General features: G+C 36.5%; 1 protein-coding gene across 1 annotated transcript in view; it reads right to left on the bottom strand.

The window, feature by feature from the left end:
- The window catches only part of LOC136883498 (fatty acid synthase), a 703772-nt gene that overhangs the window by 335057 nt on the left and 343420 nt on the right, over positions 1-25295 (bottom strand). The window contains exon 17 of the mRNA XM_067155848.2: positions 21061-21309. Coding sequence (XP_067011949.2) covers positions 21061-21309 — 249 coding nt within the window. The remainder of the gene's footprint in view (positions 1-21060; positions 21310-25295) is intronic.

The raw sequence follows: 25295 nt of genomic DNA, 5'->3' as shown, positions 1-25295 counted from the left end.
TATCAGCAACTATGCAAGGTCATGGGCGGAAAGGCTGCTGCTTTTGCCACAAAAAGGGTGCCAACAGGTCAACTGTATGCACAACCTGTCCTGATACACCTTTCCTTTGTCTGAAGTGCTTTGAATCATTTCACAACAAAGAGTGACTAAAGGTTAATTAGTGTTTAAAGTCTAATGCTTATGTTGCAATGCGAGTGTCACTGCCTGCCAATCGTGCCGAAACTCATATTTTCATTGTTTCGAGTTATCAGAAAACTGTTCACAACAATATGTAATGTAATATAAGTTCTTGTTTTGCATTTTACTAAGTTTTCATAAATATTGAGTAAATTTGAATTAGCAAATAAATCTCCCGTATTTGAAATTCGTATTGCACATTCCATTACAAGTTGTCCATTTCATGACCGTATCGATGTTTAATCAAGAAGTAAGTATAAATAACCACCTAATCGATTAGGTGGTTATTTATACTTACTTCTTGCACATTCCATGTCAAAAAATTCTGTGACACCATATGGCGTCACGCTATATTTTTTTCTTTCGTAAAAATTGATGTGACACCATATGGCGTCACACATGACCTTGGTATGGTGAGATAAAATGTACTTAGTACATCATATAAATACATCCCAAGATTATATAAACAGCCTACGATGCGTACAATTGCTTTGGCACCAGCGGAATACTGTTCAAATACATGCCTGGCACCAGTGGAATAGTGTGCTACAATCGGCTCGGCACTCAACGTGTTAAGTAACTTTGGAACCACCTATGTGCTGTTCCTTGTATTCCTGCTGCTGTTAACTTATTCAACAAGAGCAGATGATTAACTGTTACAAATGCTCTCACTAAGTCGATGAAAAGGCCTGCCGCAATTTTATTGTTATCAAGGGAATTTTGTATCGAGTAACTATGTAGAACATAGATAACTGAGTGCTGCTATGTGGAAGAAAGCCATATTGATTTTTAATGAAAAAATTACACGATGTTAGGTAATCCATTAATCTTACTACTGACGCGAGTAATTTTGCAAAGGAAGGAAAGATGCAGCTGGTTTGTAATTTCCTGGGTCTGATCTATCCCTACTTTTAAAAATTGGTATAGTCCTAGCAATTTTACATTTGTCTGGTACTACTCCATTTTTTAATGACATGTTAAACAAAGGGACAATTAATGATAATAACTGATCATCATACTTTTTCAAAAAGATGTTATTGATTCCATCATCGGTGACATTATTTTTGTACTTTAAGGATTTTATAATACCCATAATTTCAGTTTCTAGCCAGTTTAAGGAACATTGACTGACAAGGTGAATTCTCAAGAAATGAAATTTCTTTTGGAGGCAGGAGAATTTCCACTGTGTTCAGCAACACTTTCATATAATACAGATCTAGAGTATCACATATACACCTCTTAGAAGTATGAGTAATATTTCCAAATTTCAATTCAGAGATCTCTTGAAAGTTAGTAGATTTTCTGAGAATATCCCTAACTGTAGGCCACATTTGTCCATTACTATTTCCCTTTGCATTTTTATTACAGTAATACATGTTTTCTTTAAGTTCTCTCTTCATTTTGATTATTCATCTACAATATGCTTTATATTGTTATATTATTTCATCTGGTGGATTTTTATATCTTGTTTTTGCATATAATTTTCATTTGCAAGCTTGGCATGTGTTGTTTGTAAGCTTTGGGAAAGTATTCTTTCTGATCATATTAGATGCATTTGCAAAATTACTAACTGGTTTGATAGAATGAAGTTCAGATTTAGGAAAGGTTATTCCAGTGAAGCTCAGCTTGTAAGATTCCAGCAAGATAGAGCAGATACTTTAGATTCAGGAGGCCAAATGGTTTGTATCACTATTGACCTATCCAAGACTTTTTCATAGCATAGATCATGGGAGATTACCGATGAAAATGACGGCTACTGGACTATATGAAATAGTGGTTCAATAGGTAGCTAAATTCCTAGAAAAAAGAACTCTGAGAATTAGAGTAGGTGCAGTGTTATCAGATCCTGTAATGATTAAGAGTGGGCGGATCCCACAGGGCAGTATTTTTAGACCTTCATGTTTTCTTGTATACAGGGTGGTCAGAAGCAACGTGAACTGGGTATCTGAGCGTCAGAGGGTTGGTCAAAATGATAAATAATTTTAAAGGAATAATTTGACATCTTGCGCCATTGTCATTTGTAGTAAAACGTCGTTAATTTGAAGTTGCTGGGATGGAAAAATCGGACTTCGAATTATGTGATTTTGAATTAACTGCCAACTTGCGGCACTATAAAATATTCTAAGACCCCTTACTACATGCAGTTAACCTTGATTCACAGCTTAAACCTTTCAAATGCCATGGAAAAAAACTATTTCCAAAATGTATCCATCCAACAAGGTGCATATACAGTATTCAAATAACGCACTTGGATAACTCACTGCCAAACATAACCTCACACAATGAAATTTAAAAAAAGAAACCTTGATTCAAAGACGAGGAGAAATCAATACTGACTCCCCTGAACAAGTGCTTTTTTCATTGGTTTAATGTACTGTACCGTACGCATTTTAGATGCCTTGTACTTGCACGGAAAGTACCCAATGCTCTTAAAATATCCTGGCTTATCGAACTTTCGTATGATGAGGGGAGAAAGTCTCTTGCTTTGGTATGCATTACAACACAGTAGAGTGACTCTATCCTCGTATGATTTCCGGCCATGGCTCTTCTCTCGGTCACTTCACTTGCCGCATCACAAAATAGACCCATTAATGTATGCAATCACCTTGATTCTCAGTTTAAACCTTTCAAATGCCATGAAAAACAGTATTTCCAAAACATATTGTACCAGGAAAAATTAAGGATATTGGCATGAGAATCTTGCAAAGGGGTGTACGGTCCTTTCAGAGCAGTTACAGAGAGAGGTAGATGCAGAGCGAAATAATGGATAGATTTTAAAACTTAAGTATTCAGCTTGAGAATTTGATGATTAACTTCCCTAGCATTTCTGACTCACAGCATTAAATCAAATTAAAATATTTTCTAAACAAATCAATGTCACCTGGCTAATTGAAATAAAATCAATTTTTATGATTGTCTATCTTTTAACAAGAAATGATTATCTTTCGTTGAAAATCAGTAAGTTCTTTCCAGACAAATTTCATAAAGTTCTTAAAGTATTTGTTGAAATGACGAAAAACGAAATTCATAAAAACATCTTTTCTCTTGAAAAATGAGTTTCCCTAGAGTCTGTTTAATATTTTGACACTTCAAAATATCATAAATTCTATCTTATTCTAAAGTTCTGTGCTATAGTCTATTTTTATAATTGTCATTCAATATTTATAAAATGTAATGTGAATTCCAATGAGCGAAATAGTTCGTTGAATTATGAATTAAATCACTGATTCTAAAGTTTGTTTTGTAATAAAGTTAGTCTGTTTAAACCTCAAGTTTGTTTAGAGAGGCACTCATATCACCTGAATTATCTGGATATCAGGACTGGAAATTTCGAGAAATGCAGTTCAACGAACACTATATGAAGTCCTTGGCAGCTGGTGTTGTGATGCCATCCCCATGGTACCACATTTGATTCTCGCATAGTAACCACATTCCAAATCCAGTGTCGAACCACATTCCATCTCCCGTGTAGTAACCACGTTAAAATTCCATGTAGTCACCACATTCCAACTCCACGTAGTCGAAATGATAGCAGGTTGATATGACAAAATAGGCACTCGGTTAGGGTTTCAACATGTCACTTATAAACTTTATAAACACAAGAAGGTTCAACTGACAAGGTTAACTTGTGAGTGTCCTATGCTTGTAAATTGTAAAATTGGCACTGTATTTAAGTACAGTAGGTGCATTTCCTCTGATGTTTAATCACTGGTAGAAAATTGTTATTGCTCATTAGATTGGATTCACTGTTCAGGTTGAAGCACATATTTACACACAAAAATCAGTCTTATTCACCATAACGAAATACTTAATTCGTGGATATTTACAAGTTCTTGTGATGGCAATGTCATACAATCTGAAATACTGTTCACTTGTGATGAAGGTTAAGCCATGTTAAAACTTCAACCAAATTATTACACATGTATTTAAGGTAATATTATGAAATAGATTAGTTTGACAGATTACATGTTCAATTATTTCACTTGAAAATCATCTTAATATTCACATGCTGATTTCTCATGAATGTTTAAAGTCAGTTTCATTTCAATATGAATACAAGTTTAAATCAATTAAACTAGTTTCGATTTGCAGTTGAAAATACTAAGTCTGTAAAGTGATTTTTTTTTAAAATTTTTTTTTTTGCTAGTTGCTTACCACCGACTTAGATAGGTCTTATGGCGACGATGAGACAGGGAAGGGCTAGGAGTGTGAAGGAATCGGCCGTGGCCTTAATTAAGGTACAGCCCCAGCATTTGCCTGGTGTGAAAATGGGAAACCACGGAAAACAATTTTCAGGGCTGCTGACAGTGGGGTTCGAACCTACTATCTCCCAAATACTGGATACTGGCCGCACTTAAGCGACTGCAGCTATCGAGCTCGGTCGTAAAGTGATTAATTATCATAAGTCTTTGACAACACTTTGAAATGATTAAGTTTGTATCATATCACTCGAAAAGTTTCTAAGTTCCAACATGAGTTATTGTTTTATAAGTCTTGTCGAAAACTTTACAGTAGAGTTTGAATGATGTGATGTCTTGAGTTTGAACCTCGTGGACCTGTTCACATGAGACAGCATGACTACACAACGACGAGTTGAGAATTGAACTGACTTGACCCAGCAGAACCCTCTTCATTTATATCAATCTGTCGAGGTTAGCTTCCTCCCCTCGTGGAAAAATCAAGTTTTTTACACCTGACTTACTCTCAAGTCCCAAGGCTGATATTAATGAAATTACAGTACGTTTGCCTTTAAATAATAGGCTATACGATGGCGTATCTCATTAATTGATATCTCAATGAGTTCCAAAGTTAGTAAAATTTCTTCTAGTATGTTAGACAATATCAGGTGGTGTTCACGAGATAGTTGCGTCACCCTCCTGCGTGACGTAGCTTGCTTGCTGTATGCATGCCAGTTTTTAACACTATTTCTTGGTTTAGAGCTGTTGGCCTTAATAGTTACAACTTTTTCAGGGAAAGCTGAATTAAGATATATAATTATCATGTTAATGAAATAAGAAAATGCAAAGTTGACATCACTCATGGCATAAAGGCTAGTCCAGTCTGTTCTTATTAATTTGTCTTGGAATTCATTAACTCCTTTAATTGATATGACACGTCTGATGCATTTTAATTCTTTCGATGACTCAAAAACTCTTCTCTTACAGTTAACTTTAAATTCAACCCAAATACCACCATGGTCTGACAATACATCTTGTCCTAGAAACGAACATTTGTAAAATGATTTGTGTACACTGGTTACAACATTATCCAGGCATGCATTATTTCTTCTGGGTTCACCAGTGTACAATATAAGTCATGCGATCTTAACATATTAAGGAAGTTTTGGGTATTTTGTGATACCTCTAAGATATTTATATTGAAATCACCAGCTATAGCAATATTTTGATCATATTTACAAGTTAAATAAAAAATCAACTTCTCTAGCTGTGATATAAATAATTTTACGTTGGTGTTAGGGGCACGATACACAGATACTACAACAAAATCATACTCACAAAATCTAATAGCTACTGATTCACATAGGTTATTAATGCAAAAGGAAAAAATTTCTCTTAGTTCAATTTTAAGTGATTTCTTAACACATATTGCAGCTCCACCATGTGTTAGTGGGAAGTCTCTAGTAAAAATACTTCCTAATTTAAAATCATGAGGTTTATATAGATTGGTCTCATCTCTACTCAGCCAGTGCTCATTTACACACAAAATATAAGTAGGCCTTTTATTGAGTATTATATCTAATTCATCCAGTCATTTCTAATTGACTGTAAGTTAATGTGAAGAATAACTATGTTGACCATGATTGCTTCTAGTTTTGTTTCTACAGGTTCACTGATTTTAGTGAAGTGATGAGACCTGTCCAGACTACCATAAGCATTAATATCATTCCTTGACTCTACAACAACAGACTGACCTACATCAGTCGCTTTCTCTAATTTTTTAGAGGGATGAGAGAAGTTTTACACTTGTAACCATAATCGGGATAATTACACTTATACAATACTACTACTACTACTACTACTACTACTAATAAATATTGACATAAAATGTGAATAAAGAATTAGTAAAATGACGCAGTGGCGGTGAATATATATCAGAGTATGGAAACGTGACGGATAACTTTCAATACGCAAAATTATATTATATACAAGGGAACACTTACAGGCCTAAAAATGACAACTAAGGAGGATTGTGGAAGGTGCAGGAACCCTATGAGGTCCATGGGTAGGTGTGATCTTATGGGGGAGAAAAGACTTACAAGAAACACCCTCTAGCTCAACTATATTAAAAATAACAAAGAAAGTTAAAGCAAGTTAAATTACATAGTAACTGATGCTTGACTCGAGGACAGATACAGATTGGCTAACCAAAGCGAAAACATAATCAGGATGCTTGAATTCTTTAGTAAAACACAAGTTAAACGTATGTAGAATTACACAAGGCCTGTCAATTAAAATGCAGGTATAAGACTTGAAGTTACATCCTACGAGGATCTAGGGCAAACTCGGACACGTTAAAACAAAACTTTAAAAATTGTATTAAGCGAGAAAATACCAAAATGCAAAAGGAGTTAAATTAAATCAAACAAAATCAGAAAACATTGAAATGGCATTTACCAATAAGGAGGTAGGGTTCCTGGAGGGAAAACCCTCGAGCACAACTGCACGAGGACAGTCAGATGGAAAGACGCCAAGCACACGCATCATTTTCCCAAAGCCGGCAGAAGACCGGAAATGGGCCGATCACAATTAACCAATAAGAAACTAATTTCCACTAGATTCTCGTTCGCCAATACAATTGCAGGGCCATATATGGTCATACTCTGGCCTACTGACGCGAGAAGAATTACATCACCTGTTTTAACATCGGCAACCGTGCGTGCGGTATAGGATGCTTCAAAATAAAGCACCTTACAAAATTTTACATCAGATTACAATTTCGACATACAGAATTACATAAAATTTACATAACAAAAAAAACTTCAAAACACTTTTGCATTTTTCAATGTTCATACTGATATATCTTGCCTATTCCCTAAAAAAAAAATTTACACACATATTTAAATTAATATTTCTTGCTGTTACATAAAATAATTCCAGCAGAGTCCAGAGTCCAGAGTCCAGAGTTCTCATTTCTTGATTTCTCAGAATACAAAATACAGTAGAGTCTCGTTAATCCAAACTAATTGGGACCGGGGTATGTTCGGGTTACAAAATTTTCGGATTAACCGGAAAATATTTTCTAATAATAATGTTATTGTTTTTACGTCCCACTAACTATATTTACGGTTTCTAGAGACGCCTAGGTGCCGGAATTTTCTCCCGCAGGAGTTCTTTTATGTGCCAGTAAATCTACTTACACGAGGCTGACGTATTTAAGCACTTTCAAATACCATCGGACTGAGCCAGGATTTGAACCTGCCAAGTTGGTGTCAGAAGGCCAGCGCCTCAACCGTCTGAGGGAAGTCGTTTCTACAATACAGTACAGTAGATACTGTAATTTGAAATGTCCACTCTTTATCAGTTACATTAATAAAATACTGTATAAAATTACAGTAGGGTAGTTAAGAACCCGTAGAGGAGAAAAAGACAATTAAAATGGCATTAGCGAGTGGATGGAAGCTGACTGTCATCAATTACACACAGACCAAGAAATTGTACCTATGGTGGAGAAAGAATCTGGAGTTGATGAGGAACAGAGTGACGACGAAGAACTTAGAACTTTCCGTACACCCACTGATGTGATGTTTATGAGATGGTGGTTTAACACTGCATCTTTTAGTAGGTTTCAATTACTATGACAAAAGAAACTAAATAGATTTTTTAAAGATAAACGACCTGTGATTGATGGTTTATGATGTGTAATTATGTTTACATTAAGTTATTCTAGTAAAATATGACTAATAAACTGCAAGTAAATCTACATTCTATATGTTCTTTCATTTCAATAAGGAGAATTAAAAAAAAAATTAAATATGTCAGTTCGGATTAACCGGACTTTCGGATTAATGGGGTTCGGATTAACGGAACTCTAGTGTATTACAAACAAAAATTAAATCCTTCAAACACGTTAAATAAGAAAACTTTAAAATTATATTTCCCATAGTTCCAGTTCTCTGTCCCCCCACATATTACACACACTACATCTTGAATTGTATTAGTAAACTCTATTATACTATTTACAACATACCTTTTTCCCAACCGATTTAGGTGCAGACCATGCCAGGTATAAAATCTTCTTTCTAATTTACTTATATCTACATATTTTACATTCTTGAAGTGCCTACATATTTTCAAAAGTTCTTCATTAACCTTGTTTACCTCCTTGTTAACACAAGACCATGCCGGAAGATCGTGTCTATGAGAAACCGAAAATACCACAACACTGGTGTGATGCAACTTCTGTAGTCTTGATCTAAGGGAAGAGATCATTCCTCTTGCATTATTTCTTCCCATGTCATTAGTCCCTGCTAGATAAACAGCAACTCCTGTAGCTCCTAAATGTTCACAGTATTTTTGACTTTCTGAGGTTATGTCATTAAAATTTGCACCAGGCTTAATCACAGCAGAAACCTCATGCTTACTGTTTCTAATTAGTTCTGTAACAATATTCCTCCCCTAACTATCGATTTCTAATTAGTTCTGTAGCAATATTCCTCCCCTGACTATCGGCAAAGAGTCTTATCTTCACAGATTTCCGCAGGGTTTTGCACCTTGGTTTTACAAGATTCTTGTTACTTTCACTTTGAACACCCAACAAATTTACTTCAGAGCTGTTATCTACAGATTCATGAGTGCCAGTTGCAAGGGGTTCAAACCTATTCTTTAAAACAGGAAAGTGACAATCGTCCTTTATCCGCTTTCTGAAGCCCGCATATTTTAGCGGCACCGATTCCCATCGTCTACAGTTTTTAGGCCTAATTGTTTCAGTTTGCACAGGTTCATAATTCGAATTCAACTCGAGCTCTAATCCACAGTTCAAATACTTACACTCCATTACATTAATCTTATCTTTAAGTGCGTCATTTTCAGCTTTGAGATCCTCAATGTCATTTAGCAAAATATTGATACTTTCCAACGCATTTTCATACTCTCTAGATTTTGAGACACCATCACTGATAACATCATTTGCAACGCACGGATCACAAAACCAGTCTTCATTTGCATTAATTTTGTTCTCCCCGGGCCTCTTCCCGCACTTAAAATGCCACCAACGATCACACTTTACACAGGATGCTGCTTTTAACTGTTTTACGGCATTTATTGCATTTAACATCAAGTTTTACACTTACTTTTCCGGGAGTAGACATAACCGTGTTCACAATACCAGACGCTATCTACAGCTACCAAAACAAGATCGTCTCTACACACAGCAACGTGCAGTTACTGACCTTAAGAAGAAGGATATGTTGGATCTGCTGCCTCTTATTCCACTCATCCACCACACTTCCTTCAAGCATCTTTCTTGCATTTCAAACACTCATCAATCACAACTTGCTCAAAATGATGTAGATGCTGAAGCCAATGATGATTTGTTCTATGTGTGAATGTGTAAAGAAATGTGATCGATACAAGAACTGCAAATGGAAACATTAGAATGATGTCTTTTAAGATGTGCTTTGTCAGTTACGAGCTTCAAATGAAAATATAGTGTGTACTCAATATTTTGTAATAATTTTCAGTAGACAAGTGAAGCAAGCCCATAATATCTACTTTAAAAATTATTGTAATTTCAAATGTTTATTCTACTTACTGAAATTCTTATGGAATGAGTTAAGTACTATTTTCTCTTTGCAAATAAATCAAATTTAGATTTCTAAAATACATGCTAAGTTTTTAATTCCCATATACAGTATCTTTACCTCCCAATGTTACAAAAGCAGTTTATCTGAACTTACACCACTTGGATTCTGAATGCCTCAAATTGGATGAAAAGTCAAGTTGTAAGATTCACCAAGAGTGTTTTGTGCAGAGCTATGGTTATATTCACATAAAAGAACATAAGAATAACAAGAAGCAATTAAAATAAATAACAATCCAAAGAACATGTATCAGTCCCAGATCGCCTCACCAACATGCCGTCTACATAATTTAAGGAACAAATTATGTAACCAGAATCAATAAAACTGCAAATAAATAACAACAAAGGAACATACAAGAGGAAGAAAATGGTTCAGGATATTTGAAAAGTTAAAAGAACAATTTGAAATGTTATTGAACAAATTATTCTTGAGGAAGCACACAAAGTTTTGTAGTAGAGTATCCAAAAGCGCTGTCTTAGAGATGGAAGAAGCAACAAAGGGCCGGCATGTAATAACCTTTGATGATCGTACAATATCAACAGATTTGTTATGTGGTGCTTTGGAGGCATTATCAGTGATGTCTTTGATCATAGGGTGCTGATGAGTTCTCTAACCTACTGCCCACCCTGAGAACATAATTGCCATCCAGAAAACGATGCAGAGATTTTAACTTGCTATCAACGAGAATTGACCGACCTTGCTTCAGCGTTTTGATTTCTTTATGATAAGTACTTAGCTGAACATTATGGACAATGACATTCATACATTTATTAAGCTCTGTGGTTGTCAGACTTCCATTCAGGCGTTGTCTCGTATCACTGCATTTAAGATTGTATATAAATCTCAGAACATATGCCAAGGTTCGCAATAACCTTGACCATAAGGAGAAATAATTCAGAGGGTGTTCCCATGGAAAATGCACGGAAAGTAGACTGATACTAGCATGTTTTCTTTCTGGCACTTCCTTCACTTCATTTTCTTGTAATTCTGGCCAAGTGGTTTGAGGTTCCTTAAGCCACGAAGGTCCTGCCCACCACAGCTGAGTTAGCTTCAAATTTTGAGGATCAACTCCTCTTGAAATGATGTCCACAGGGTTATCTTCAGTAGGAACATGTCTCCAATTCTTTGTATTAGACAGCTCTTGAATTTCAGAAACACGATTTCCCATATATGTCTTCCATGAGCTAAAACTATATTAGAATCAGTCCAAAATAATTCACGTTCTGCTCTGTCTTTGATAGCAGTCCTCACTTTCTTCATTATCCTACCTAGGAGTAAGGCACCACACAGCTCAAGACGTGGCAAGGATATTTTTCTCAATGGTGCTACTCGAGATTTTGCAGTTAACAATGAAACAATTGCATTTCCTTTAGTGTACACATCACAAGAAAATGCAAGCACCATAGGCTTGCTCTGAAGCATTAGAAAATCCATGAAGCTCTGTATGGGTGCTATTACTGCTTCCAAGAACATAACGAGGAATGTGTATATCATTAAAAGATGAAAGTGTGTTGTGTATTTGCTGCCACTGTTCTTGGAGTTCATCACATAATGTTTCATCCCTGTTTACTCGTAATTCCCACAAATGTTGAAGAATTATTTTGCATCTTACTATGACAGGACCTAGTAAGCCGAGTGGGTCATATATTGCGGCTACACTGGCCAGTATTTTCTATTTTGCCCAAGTTCTTGTTTTTTGCGTATGCTTAGAGGCGACAAATTGGATTTGATCACTCGATGGGTGCCATAACAAACCAAGGGTTTTTATGGGTTCTTCTTTACTGTCAAAACTCCATAGAAGTCTAGTTTCTTGAAATTCCTTAGGGATGGCTTCAATGATCTTGGGGTGGTTGGCACACCATTTTCTAAGTGTGAAACTACTGTTGTGAAGCAATCTCACCAATTCCTTTTGCAGCTCGCTGCATTTTGAATTGTGTCCACTCCTGTAAGTAGGTCATCCACATAAAAGTCTCTCTTCAGGATTTCTGCAGCCCAAGGATATACTTCTTAATCATCATGAGCCAGCTGCACAAGATACCTGGTTGCCAGAAAATGAGCTGCTGCAGTACCGTATGTCATGGTGTTCAATTTAGAGATTTTTATAGGTTCTTGATATGAGCTTCTCCAAATTATTCTTTGCAGATCTTGATCTTTGGATGCACCTTTATTCCTCTGTACATTTTTTCAATGTCTGCAGTGAGAGCATATCTATGCATTCTAAATCTTAAAATAATGGAAAACAGGTCTTCTTGTACTGTTGGGGCCACCATCAGAATGTCATTTAATGACAGGGAATTAGTAGAATTAGCTGACTCATTGAATACCACACAAAGTTTTGTGGTGGTGCTATCTTCCTTGATCATAGCGTGATGTGGCATGTAGGACGATGATTGACCCGGCCAAATTTCTTCAACGGGTTCCATGTGACCTAATGCAGCATATTCATCCATGAACTCAACATAGGATTTCCTCTTGGATGATTGGGGGCTTCGGTCTCCTTTCCATATTTTTGAAACAATGCATGGCATTGTTGAAGGAAATCTCCAAGTTGCTTTGGCTGGGTTCGAAAAGGCAATTTTACCGTATATCTTCCCGTGTCGTCTCGAGTTGTGTCCTTCATAAAATGTTCTTCACAAAGTTTCTCCTCCTGAGAGAGTGGAGAACTTTGAAACTCTTCTTGTTGCCAGAAACATTCCACCTTAGTATGAAGAGAGTCATGAGTTGCTACCTAACTTATGGCAACAGACTTTTTCTGACTTATGTTTGTAGTAGGTATGCAACCTGCCAGCAATCAACCAAATACTGTATTCTGGATGGTGGGATATCCTTCTTGGGTGAACTGGCCTGGACGCAAAACTTCAAGAAATACGCTCGCTCCTAACAGTAGGTCAATTTGTCCTGGTTCGTTGAATCTTGGATCTGCCAAGCTAATGTCAGGGGGTAAATGACAATCTGTACATTATTTATAAGTTTCATTTCCGTATTGATTGGATGTCTTTATACGGACAATCTGTACAGTTGATGTGAGAAAAAAGAAGCCGTCCAGTAAAATTGTAGGCAAAACTGAACAAAGAATATGGTGGCTGTAATCATGTATCCTAGATGAAATATGAATTTGGCAAATGTGTGATGACTCTACAGCTCTGGTGTTGCTAATTCCTTGAATAGGTACTGGAGTTGACTGAGAGCTAATTCTAATCTATCAGCAAGCTTTTACGACATGAAGTTCATCTGTGAGGCACTATCCAAAAGAGTGTGACAGTCATAAGTGCGACCTTGGTTGTGAGTAACCCTAATGATTGCAGTTGATAGCAACACTTCACAGGTGTGGTAATTTCCCTTAAAAGAACAATATGATTGTTGTTGGGAAATGTTACCGGTATCCTCGTGTAGTAATGTATGATGCTTTTCGTTGCACAGTTTGCAGTTTCGAGAGGAACAGTGGCTGGTTTGATGACCACTCTTCAAGCAATTGTAACAAAGTTTATGCCGTTTTGAATAATCTAATTTGTCATTAATTCCCATATCCCTAAATTTTAAGCACTGGAATAAGAGATGAGCAGCGTCACAGAGCTCACACGTTGCTGATGTGGTCACAAAGGCTTGCCCTACTCTTTCCTTCTTACTACTGCTATATCTGGTTCCTTGGGGTTGTCTTTCATTCATTAGTTTATTAGTACTGACTAGCTCTAAAGTTTGCAAACTACTTTCAAGGAATGATATTAGTTCTTTCAACCTAGGATACGGTTGGCCTGAGCTTTTGACCTCCCATTGTTTTCTAAGGCTAACACTGATTCATTCTAAAATGTAATGAGACATTACAGTTTCATGCAAAGGGTTTTGAATCTTCATTACTTCAATGGCACTTAAATTACTGCATGTTTGGTTTATCAGTGCCCTCAGCTCCTTTGGATGATCACTCTTGGAAGAGGACAACGATTACAACTGTCTAACATGCATATCCAGAATCAACCTAGGATTGTTGTATCGGTTACAGATCAATACCCATCCTAATTTGAAGTTATTCTGTGTAACTGGTAAATTCTCTATCAACTTATGTGGCTCATCTGATAAGCACGACAATAACAAATGGTACCTCTGAATATCTGTCAGGGTACCGTTATCAATTACTAAACTTTTAAATGTATCAAGAAAATGCATTAACTCTGACAGTGGCCCATTAAATTTAGGAAGAGAAATGGCAGGCAATTTCAGATCAGTATTATTGTAATGGCTTATGTCACTACTTTCACTAATAGATGACAGCGGTTTAACCTCTAATAATGTTTCCATCTTCGACTGCAACTCGAAATAGAATTCTTTAAATCCCTCTCAATCTAAATCATGAGGTTCATTGGGGTCACTAACTTCTAATTGTGTCTGAATCTTGTTGTATTCCTCTATACCATTCTGCAAGTGTTTCTATCTTACTTTTAAATTAAATTAAATTAAATTAAATTAAATTATTATATTATATTATATTATATTATATTATATTATATTATATTATATTATATTATATTATATTATATTATATAATTAAAAGTGATCACCGACATAATGGACCAACACAAAATTCTTATCATGGGATTACAGGAAATTAGAAACACTGACCAGGATGCCTTGGAATCTCAAGGGTACAGACTTTATAAAGGTATACCCGGGAAGAGAGTGATGAAGAATGTCCCACAATTTGGAACAGGATTTTTGGTCAGCCTTAAAATAATAAACTCAGTTCAAGAATTCAGATCACAGTCTCCACGACTCTCAACGCTCACCTTAAAGGCATCTAATAAAATCTATACTATAATAAATGCCCATGCTCCCACTAATGATAAAAACAACTCCTCAAAAGACCAGGAGGAAACAGGAGAATTTTGGGACCTATTGGACCAGACCATAGATAACATCCCCAAACACCATATAAAATTATTAATAGGCGACTTCAACGCTCAACTAGGCAGAGAAAGAAAATACCGTGACATCATCGGAAAATGGCCAGCACACAAGAAAACAAATAAAAATGGAGAGAGACTAGTTGACCTGTGTAGAAACCATAATTTAATCTCAAAATCTACATGTTTTAAGAGGAAACCTCAAAAACTCAAAACATGGAAACACCCTGACTACACTAAAGGAGAATGGCAACTGGACCACGTCTACATGGACAAATACCACCACAAAGAGATCTATAACGTCAAAGTCCTCCGAGGAATAGACACAGGTTCAGATCACTACGTAGTTAAAATTAAAATTAAACTCACTCCCCAGAGGAGACAACAAAAGCAAGCCCTTAAAACTAAAAGAAAAATAGATCCTACCCAGCTAATCAACAACAAAAATTACCAGAAAGCAACTGAAAAAATAAAAATCACAGACAAACTTGAAGACTTAGTACACAACCTTAAACAAATTGCAGAAGACCTAGCTCCAATTAAACCACGTAAAAAACACCAATGGTGGAACAGTGAATGTGATGAAACAGTGGAGAAAAGACATCAGGCATGGCTATTACATCAGTCCCAAAAGACAGAAATATCCTATCAAAAGCTAGTAAAACAGAGAAAAGAAACTACCCAAGTCTTAAGAAGAATAAAAAGACAACATCATAAGGACACCCTGCAGTTAATTGAAGAACAGTTCAGTAAAACTAAATCAAGGGACTACTACAAAACCTTCAGAAAGCAACTCCAAAAATATGAACCCCCGACCCTACTGATGAAGGATGAAGATGGTAAGCTGGCCCATAACAATAAAGACAATGCAGAAATTCTGGCTAAACATTTCAACAAGCTTTTAAATTGTGAGGAACCTACAGAACTCCTTCATTTGGACACCAACACCCCGATAAAAACATCACCAGAAAACATCAATCCCCCCACAATAAAGGAAGTCTACCAGGCTCTGAATAAATTAAAAAACTACAAAGCGCCAGGAGAAGATCAGACCTTTGCGGAAATCTGGAAATATGCAGGAAACTCAGCAAAAGTTGCCCTCCATCAACAACTTGTCTCTATCTGGATTAAAGAAGAACTACCAGAACACTGGACAACAGCCCTCATTCATCCTCTGCACAAAAAAGGGGACAAAACCGACCCTAATAACTACAGGGGAATCTCTCTCCTAGATATAACATACAAAATATTTTCAATAATCATCCTTAATAGGATAAGTTTACAACTTGAGAAAGAACTAGGAGAATATCAAGGAGGTTTCAGACCCTGGAGGAGCTGTCCTGATCAGATCATGAGTCTTAAGTTGATAATGGACTATAACAGGAGAAGAAACAGAGATATGGTGATAACATTTGTAGATTTCAAGAAAGCTTATGATTGCATCCATAGAGAATCTCTGTTTAAAATTTTAAGACACCTTGGACTACACCCCAAATTAATAAACATGATAAAATTGACTCTCACCAATACCAAGTCAAAAGTGAAGTTTAGGGGTGAAACATCAGAGACATTTGAAATTAAAACTGGACTACGGCAGGGAGATGGGCTCTCACCACTATTATTTAACTGTGCTCTAGAAATGGTAATGAGGGAATGGTTTAGAAAATGTCCCCCCAAAATAAAGATTGGCCGAAAAATCAAAACAAATTGCCTGGGTTTTGCTGACGATTTAGCATTACTAGCAGTGGACATAAAAGAAGCAAAAACCCAGATATCAGAACTTCAAAACATTGCAAATAAAATTGGCCTCAAAATATCATTTGAAAAAACAGAAATTATGCCCCAAAAACCAACACAGCTAAAAGAAGTCACCATAAATGGTAATAAAATCAAAATAGTAACTCAGTTTAAATATCTTGGAGAAGTAATAACACATAACTTAAATGAAAAAATCTCAATCCAAGTAAGAACAAATAGATTAGCTAAAGCACAAAAATTAACATGGGATATCTACAAAAAGAAATGTCTATCAATAAATACAAAAATAAAACACTACAACACAGTTATAAAACCGGAAGCTACATATGCAGCAGAAACACTCTTTTACCTGAATAAACAATCAAAGACTGACAGACTTCAGAAAATTGAAAGGAGGATTGGAAGAACCTGTATCAACAAAAAATATCAGAAAGATGGACAGTGGCGGTTAATACCTAACAAAGTCGTGTACAAAGAGCTAGAACCCATTACAGATACTATGCGTAAGAGGAGACTGGGATTCTTTGGACATATCATGAGGATGCAGGACTCGAGACTTCTGAAACAACTAGTACAACACAATCTCGTCTCAAAAAATACCACAACAGGATGTAAATGGATCAGAGAAGTAAGAGAGGATCTGAAGGAAATAGGCCTTACAACAGAAGACACCAAAAATAAGATAAAATTGAATACAAAACTCAAGAATACAAACCTCCGCTTTACCCTTACACAAAACAAACCAACAACACGCACATTTTCAACTGAGGAAAGGGCACGAAGATCGGAGCGTCTGAAGAAGTACTGGGAGGACCGCAAAGCCCGAACAATCCCTTCAAAGAGACCTGAACGACGGACTGACTAAAGTGATCCTATGTGGTCATAAAAGAAGAAGAAGAAGAAGAAGATTATATAATTATTAACAAATGTAGCTATTCAAGTTACACGGGCCTTGATGACAGCTCGTCTTTTGATAAGGGCTCTCTTCAGAGCTTCTTCCATTGTGGAAAAGAAAAATTACTGAAAAACAAGGAATGAACCAGATTAACTCACATAGGTATTAGTGCTAATATAACTGCTCCGATGTCCGACACAGATGGCTCTGCGTAGGCTCGTTCAAACGTTTTCTCGTATAGTTCTGTAGTACTCTTTGGCTACTGGGTCCAATCCGCACTAGAGGTCGTTGATTGTATCCAGAGAAGTCTATTATTGATATATTGAGATCAATGATTGTATCACAGGGTGATGTGACACAATGATTCAGTCTCTCAAAGATGCATTGCACACACATGCATCATGGAAGATATAGTGGTTTATCAATAAGCACTCGCAAATCTTGATGGTCAAGAAATTAAATAACCACCTAATCGATACTTTATTATTGCCTCAGGCAAAATTGAATATAAATTAACACTTACAGGACATGTTTCGACCACTTAGTGGTCCTCTTTCAGCTGTATAAAGAAAAGATTGAGAAGAAGAAACATTAGGACAATAAGCACAAATAAAAGTTCTTTGGAGACTCCTTTCTTAAAAAATGGAGGTCATCAGAACAGGACATCTTGCCTCTCATTCTTGTTTGGAAAAGATGTTTATTCTGCGCTGTCTAGAGGGTCTGTCTTTGAGCGCGACCTGGTGAAGTAATGATGTGACACAGTCTAACAGTTAATGCAAAGCTCTGGAGAGAAGGGAAGTAGAGTTTTGTCGTCATCTAAGATAACATGTGAGGGAGGAGGGAGATTGGGCTGTACTTCTCCGATGTCGTGTTTGATTATATTTCTTGTTCGTCTAGCCTGTTTCATGTTTACCCATTCCAAGTATTTACTAATATTCTCGTATAAGATGTTTTTTTGCTCGTTGTTTTCGTTAAGATTCTCTTCACCGTTTTCTAATTTATCAAGAATGATGTGGATGTTTTCCAGGTTGTTCATTAGATTTCCTTTATTTATCATACAGATAATTTGAAGGTCCTGTCTGATATTGGTGAATTTGTGGTTGGACTCTTTCATATGGGATCCCATGGCACAGAATCTTTTGTATTTTTCAGCATTGGCGTGTTCTTGATATCTAATTAAGAAGTTCCTTCCAGATTGTCCCACATAAGTTTTTTTACACTGAGTACAAGTTAGCTTATAAATACCAGATTCCTGGAATTCGTCATCTTTAAGTTTATTAGCTTTATTGTGACTAAAGAACCTATGACAAATTCCAGGAATCTGGTATTTATAAGCTAACTTGTACTCAGTGTAAAAAAACTTACGTGGGACAATCTGGAAGGAACTTCTTAATTAGATATCAAGAACACGTCAATGCTGAAAAATACAAAAGATTCTCTGCCATGGGGTCCCATATGAAAGAGTCCAACCACAAATTCACCAATATCAGACAGGACCTTCAAATTATCTGTATGATAAATAAAGGAAATCTAATGAACAACCTGGAAAACATCCACATCGTTCTTGATAAATTAGAAAACGGTGAAGAGAATCTTAACGAAAACAACGAGCAAAAAAAATCTTAAACAAGAATATTAGTAAATACTTGGGATGGGGAAAAATGAAACAGACTAGACGAACAAGAGATATAATCAAACACGACATCGCAGAAGCAGAGCCCAATCTCCCTCCTCCCTCACATGTTATTTCAGATGACGACAAAACTCTACTTCCCTTCTCCCCAGAGCTTTGCATTAACTGTCAGACTGTGTCACATCATTACTTTGCCAGGTCGAGCTCAAAGACAGACCCTCTAGACAGCGCAGAATAAATATCTTTTCCAAGCAAGAACGAGAGGCAAGATGTCCTGTTCTGATGACCTCCATTTTTTAACAAAGGAGTCTCCAAAGAACTTTTATTTGTGCTTATTGTCCTAATGTTTTTTTCTTCTCAATTTTTTCTTTATACAGTTGAAGAGGACCGCTAAGTGGTTGAAACATGACCTGTAAGTGTTAATTTATATTCAATTTTGCCTGAGGCAATAATAAAGTATCGATTAGGTGATTATTTATACTTACTTCTTGATTATACTCATTGATAACGGTCATGAAATGGACAACTTGTAATCTTGATGGTTACAGTCCAAAGCAAGCAACACTATCCACATAAAGTAAGAAATGATCTCCAAACTCCAAGTTCTAACCAAATTCTGGAACAATCTGGCTTTTCGAGGACCATAAAATGTTTTGTGCAGAGCCGTGTTTATTTTCACATAAAAAACATAAGAATAACAAGATGCAATTAAAATAAATAACAATCCAAAGAACATGTATCAGTCTCAGATCGCGTCACCAACAAAGAGGAAAAGTCCTTTCACTATCAATTACTGTGTACATGGTGTGATTGCACCTCATTGGTAACACTGTAAGTATTTAGGTGTTAATATAAGGAATGATCTTCATTTCGATGTGATGCCATCTGGCTGTCTGCTCGTCACTTTCAACGTTCCGTTTTACTCTAGGCCTACTAGATGGCATACCGAGTAAACCGAAATTCTCCTGGGCGTCTATGGTTGAGATTTAATTAATTTTGTTGGGTAAACACCAGGTGTGTTACCAGAGATCTTTTACATGCCCACATCATACGACATGGAGTGCCGAATGGACTTTTTTCTGCCCTTAAAAAATCCAACTACCCCTGCCGGTTTTGAACCCGCTATCTTGGGATCTGGAGGCCGACACTCTACCACTGATCCACAAAGGCTGCTGTTTATGAGAATATTTAGGGACTGTGGTAAGGATGTAAAGGAGAGGGCATATAAGTCTCTTGTAAGACCCCAATTAGAATATTAAGGTTCCAGTGTATAGGACCCACATCAGGACTACTTGATACGACAATTGGGAAAGATCCCAAGGAAAGCAGCAAGATTTGTTCTGGGTGATTTATGACAAAGAAGTAGTGTTGAAAAATGCAGATCATTGATTGACTGATTGATCGATTGACTGACTGAACGACATGACTACCCTTCCACACCCCAAATAATCGTCCGATCTGGCCCCATGGAACTTCTACCTCTTCCCTAAAATAAAATTCTGGTTGGAAGAGCGGCATTTTGACTCCACTGAAGAGATCCATGTAGAATCGCAGGAGGTCCTGATCACAAGAAAGCAGGAAGACATCTGCGAGTACTTTCAAAAATGGTAAAATCACTGGAATTGCTGTATTCAAGCAAGGGATGACTACTTTGAAGGCGACGATGGAAATTAGGCACTAACATAAGTATGGTATTCATGTTTGGAAATTCTTGGTAACATCTCATTGACCACCATCTCCTGAATGGAAGCTTAGAGTTTTACTCTATAGCCACTTCACACACTTAGTGTAAAAACAAGTTTCTCAAGAACAAGGAGTAGAGATGCTTTTGTGAAAGGCTATTTAAAGAAATTGCTGAGAAAGGAAATAATCCAGCACTTACGTTCTTGATCAACGCTTAGTAAGCTTCGAAACAGGCCCGAATAGTTGTATCCTCTCAACTTCAGTTCCTTATAAATGTCTCTGGTTGAAAAATCTATGGTATCTTTGCTTGATTTAATGGGTGCTTTGAAGGTGCAACCCGTTGAACGGTCACCTGCATAAATATAGCCAGAGACGATAGCAACTCCACCTTCTATGACTTCAAACTTGCCACTACTTTTGGAATATGATGTCAGAAATGTAAGTTTGCCTGAAAAAATAAAAACATAAAAACGTTAAAAACTACAGTAGAAGAAAACAAGGAAACATTAAATACATATACAGACAGAAAGGAACGCGGAAAGGAAAACTTACCAGGATGAACAAAATGATAGCTTGGTGAGGGAACAGGGAGCAAAAAAAAGAGGAGACAAGGACAAACAAGAAAACACTAAAGAACAAGGACAATCTCCAAGTTAACTGAAGAAATGAGGCAAATGAAGGAAGACCAGAAGACTTGAGAGACAGACTTAGGTAATTCCCTTGAACTGTGTCACAAGAAATTAGATGATACTGTACTTCTGATTTCCAAACAACAAAAAGATATGGAACAGTGTTTTCAAGATATAGAAAACCTCACCCAGGAAAATCATCTTCTGAGGGATAAAGTAAAATCCTTAGAAATCCGTGTGGGGGAAGCTGAACAGTATACGAGAAGGAATACCATCGAAATACATGGGATTCCGGATATACCGAATGAATTTGTTCTAGACACGGTAAAGAAAGTTGGGCGTGCGTTGGACATAGAACTTAAAGAGGAAATGGTGGATGCTTGCCATCGACTCCCTAAGGCACCAAACCAGACACACAGCGGGATCATAGTGAAATTTGTAAGAAGAACGGACAAGGACCACTTCATGGAGCGGAGGCGAGTGAAGCGAAATCTCTCCAACAGACAACTAGGATTTCCTGGCGACAACATCATATATGTAAACGAGAGTCTGTCCCCTCAGAAGAAGAAGTTGTTGACTCAGGCCCGTGCAGTCCGGAGGGAGAAGAATTACGCTTACATTTGGGTAAGGAATGGTATAATTAAAATACGCAAGACCCAAGGGTCTGGAGTCATTGTTATCAATAACCAGGATGACCTATCTAAATTGTAATTGCAATGGAGAAGAGTAGGCTTTCCATTTATTACCAGAATGTACGTGGTCTTAAGACTAAACTAGATGACTTAAATGTAAATATTGTTAGTAATAATTTCGATGTTATAATGCTCACTGAATCGTGGCTAGATGCTAGTGTCTATGATTGCGAGGTCTGTTGTAATAAGTATAAAGTATACCGTGCTGACAGAGTAAGGGGCTCAACGGGGCGAGGAGGTGGGGTAGTCATAGCAGTTAGAAGCGGATTAGCTGTCCACAAGGTCGAACAAACAACGGAACACTTCGAGGGGTTATTTCTGAAGGTGAATATTCGGGGAAAGGTCTGGTATCTAATTAACGTGTACGTACCTCCAAGCGCAAAACTAGAGGTTCATTGTGAGGTATTTAGGTGGATGGAATCTCACTATGAAATAATGGATAGTAATGTAATCATTACTGGAGACTTTAACATGCCAACAGTAATTAATGAAAACACTGACTTAAATTTAACGAGACAAACTCAAGAACTAAAAAACTTCCTCAGTTTACACGACTTGAATTCCTATAATTCCGTTCCCAATAGTAACGGTAAAACTTTGGATTTAGTATTCGCCAGTCAGACAATAACGAATGTCACCTGTAAAAAGAACACTGATCCGCTGCTACCTGAGGACTCCCATCACCCCGCCCTAGAAATAGAAGTACGTATCACTCCAAACCGTGGAAACTGCAAAAGAGAAGCTCACAATACTTATAATTTCAAAAAATGTAAATGTAAATTTACGCAGTGTTAAATGAGACTGTTCCTAAAAGCGGCTCGTGGAAGGTCAGTACATACCCAATTTGGTTCACAGAGAGCATAAAACAAAAACTGAAAGAAAAAGAATACTACCGAAAACGGAAGCACCTTTCAGAATATTACAATATGCAATTTAAAACATTAAGGTCCGAAACTAAGTCTGCAATTAAATCCTCATATAACAATTATGTAAAAACTGTAGAGCAGGATATCACTGATAACACCAAAACCTTTTGGACGTGGGTAAAAAATAAAAGAAAAAACAACAATAATCGCAATACCTATGAATACGACTCTAAAGTATTAGAGAATGATAGGAACATTACGGAAGGGTTTGCAACGTACTTTCAGTCTGTATATTCCGAAGATAGAGCTCAGTATAACATTCCAAACGTTTCATCAGGAACCATTGACAATATCCACATTGATAGCATTACTGTAGAGGATGTTGAACTAGCGTTAAAAAAGCTCAAGCCCAAGTCTTCCGCGGGACAGATCAGATACCACCGTATGTTATAAAAGGTTGCAAAGATGTACTGAAATATCCTCTCCTCTTCATTTATAACTTAATTCTGAAAACATCTGTATTTCCCACAGTATGGAAACTGTCTCGAGTATGCCCTGTGTTTAAATCGGGTAATCCAATGTTAATAAAAAACTACCGACCAATATCAATTATTTCAGCTATAGCCAAGGTCTTTGAATTTATATTATGTCGTAGATTCACAGTCTATACAAGACCTTTAATATCAGAACAGCAACATGGATTTATTTCAAGACGATCCACAGTAACAAATCTCATAAATTTTACACAATCAATATCCTCAGAACTTGATAGAGGTGGCCAGATAGATGCAATATTTACTGACTTCGAAAAGGCCTTTGACAAAATTGACCATGACATTCTCCTAAAAAAATTAAATATGCTTGGATTATCTTACCCACTACTATGTCTTTTCAGCTCCTACCTAAGAGATAGAAAGCAGTATGTAATATATAAAAGAAACTCGTCCAGAGAATACCCTGTAAATTCAGGAATAGTCCAGGGCTCTAATCTTGGGCCGTGGATGTTCCTGACGCTAATCAATGACTTACTTGAACGAATAAAATTCTCGGACTCTCTTTTATTCGCCGATGACTTTAAGGTATTCAAATCGATTGTCACCATTAACGACTGCGAACTTCTCCAAGCTGACTTAAGTAACTTACTGCAATGGATGACTGAAAATCAACTATATCTAAATGTAGAGAAATGTGTATCCATGTCGTTCACTCGAAATAAAAAGTGTATTTCCTTTAACTATAAACTAGGATACGATGACCTGAAACCAGTAAATGAGGTTAAAGACCTCGGGATATTATTAGACCGAGAACTCACCTTCACTCCACATATACAGAAGGTAGTTGCTGAGTCATACAGGACATTAGGATTTGTGATGAGGAATGTCAAACCCTTTAAACTCCTAAAAACCTGTATACACCTCTACAGCTCCCTAGTCAGGCCTAAAGTAGAATACGCAAGCGTTATATGGAATCCAGCAAACAAAATATATATTGCACAGATCGAAAAAATCCAAAAGAGATATTTAAAATACTTACATTTAAAAAAAAAACGATAATCATCCACACATAGCATACAACGAACTTCTCCTAAATTTTGAAATAGAAAGCTTGGAACTGAGGAGACAAAAGGATGACATGAAGTTTCTGTACAAAACTGTTAACTCTATTATTGACAACCCTGACTTTTTATGCCTCTTGAACTTCCACGTGCCCCGCTTTAATGCGAGGACAAATGTAACTTTTCATAATAAAAAAAGTCAGAACAACCGCTCACAAAAATTCCCCACTCTACAGGCTATGCAATGTCTATAACAGTGCAGTTCAGAAAAATAATTCTTTAGACTTCTGTGTACCTCTAGGCCTGTTTTTACAACAATTCACCATCTCCGTGAAAACTCTGTAATGCTGAACCAAAAAATGTATTATAAACATTCTACATTAAGCCCTATCCCACAAATGTAATTATAAGTATTGTAAATATAATATTAGAATAGTTTAGGTATTAGGTTATTAGACTAGTTTAGATATGAAAATATGTTTTTATATACTTGTTTCTTGCAAGGATTAGATATGTAATATTATTTATTTCTCAACGTAAATATATTATTAGAATAGTTTAGATATTATGATATTAGACTGAGTGAAACAAAAAAGTGTAAACATTTGCCACTGTAATTGGGATTAGAAATCCTGTAGTGCAAAATAAATAAATAAATAAATAAATAAATAAATAAATAAATAAATAAATAA

Source organism: Anabrus simplex, chromosome 11, assembly GCF_040414725.1.
Source record: "Anabrus simplex isolate iqAnaSimp1 chromosome 11, ASM4041472v1, whole genome shotgun sequence".
Taxonomy (NCBI): Eukaryota; Metazoa; Arthropoda; class Insecta; order Orthoptera; family Tettigoniidae; genus Anabrus; species Anabrus simplex.
The sequence above is the reverse complement of the archived record's forward strand: the minus strand, read 5'-3'. Positions and strand labels throughout refer to the sequence as shown.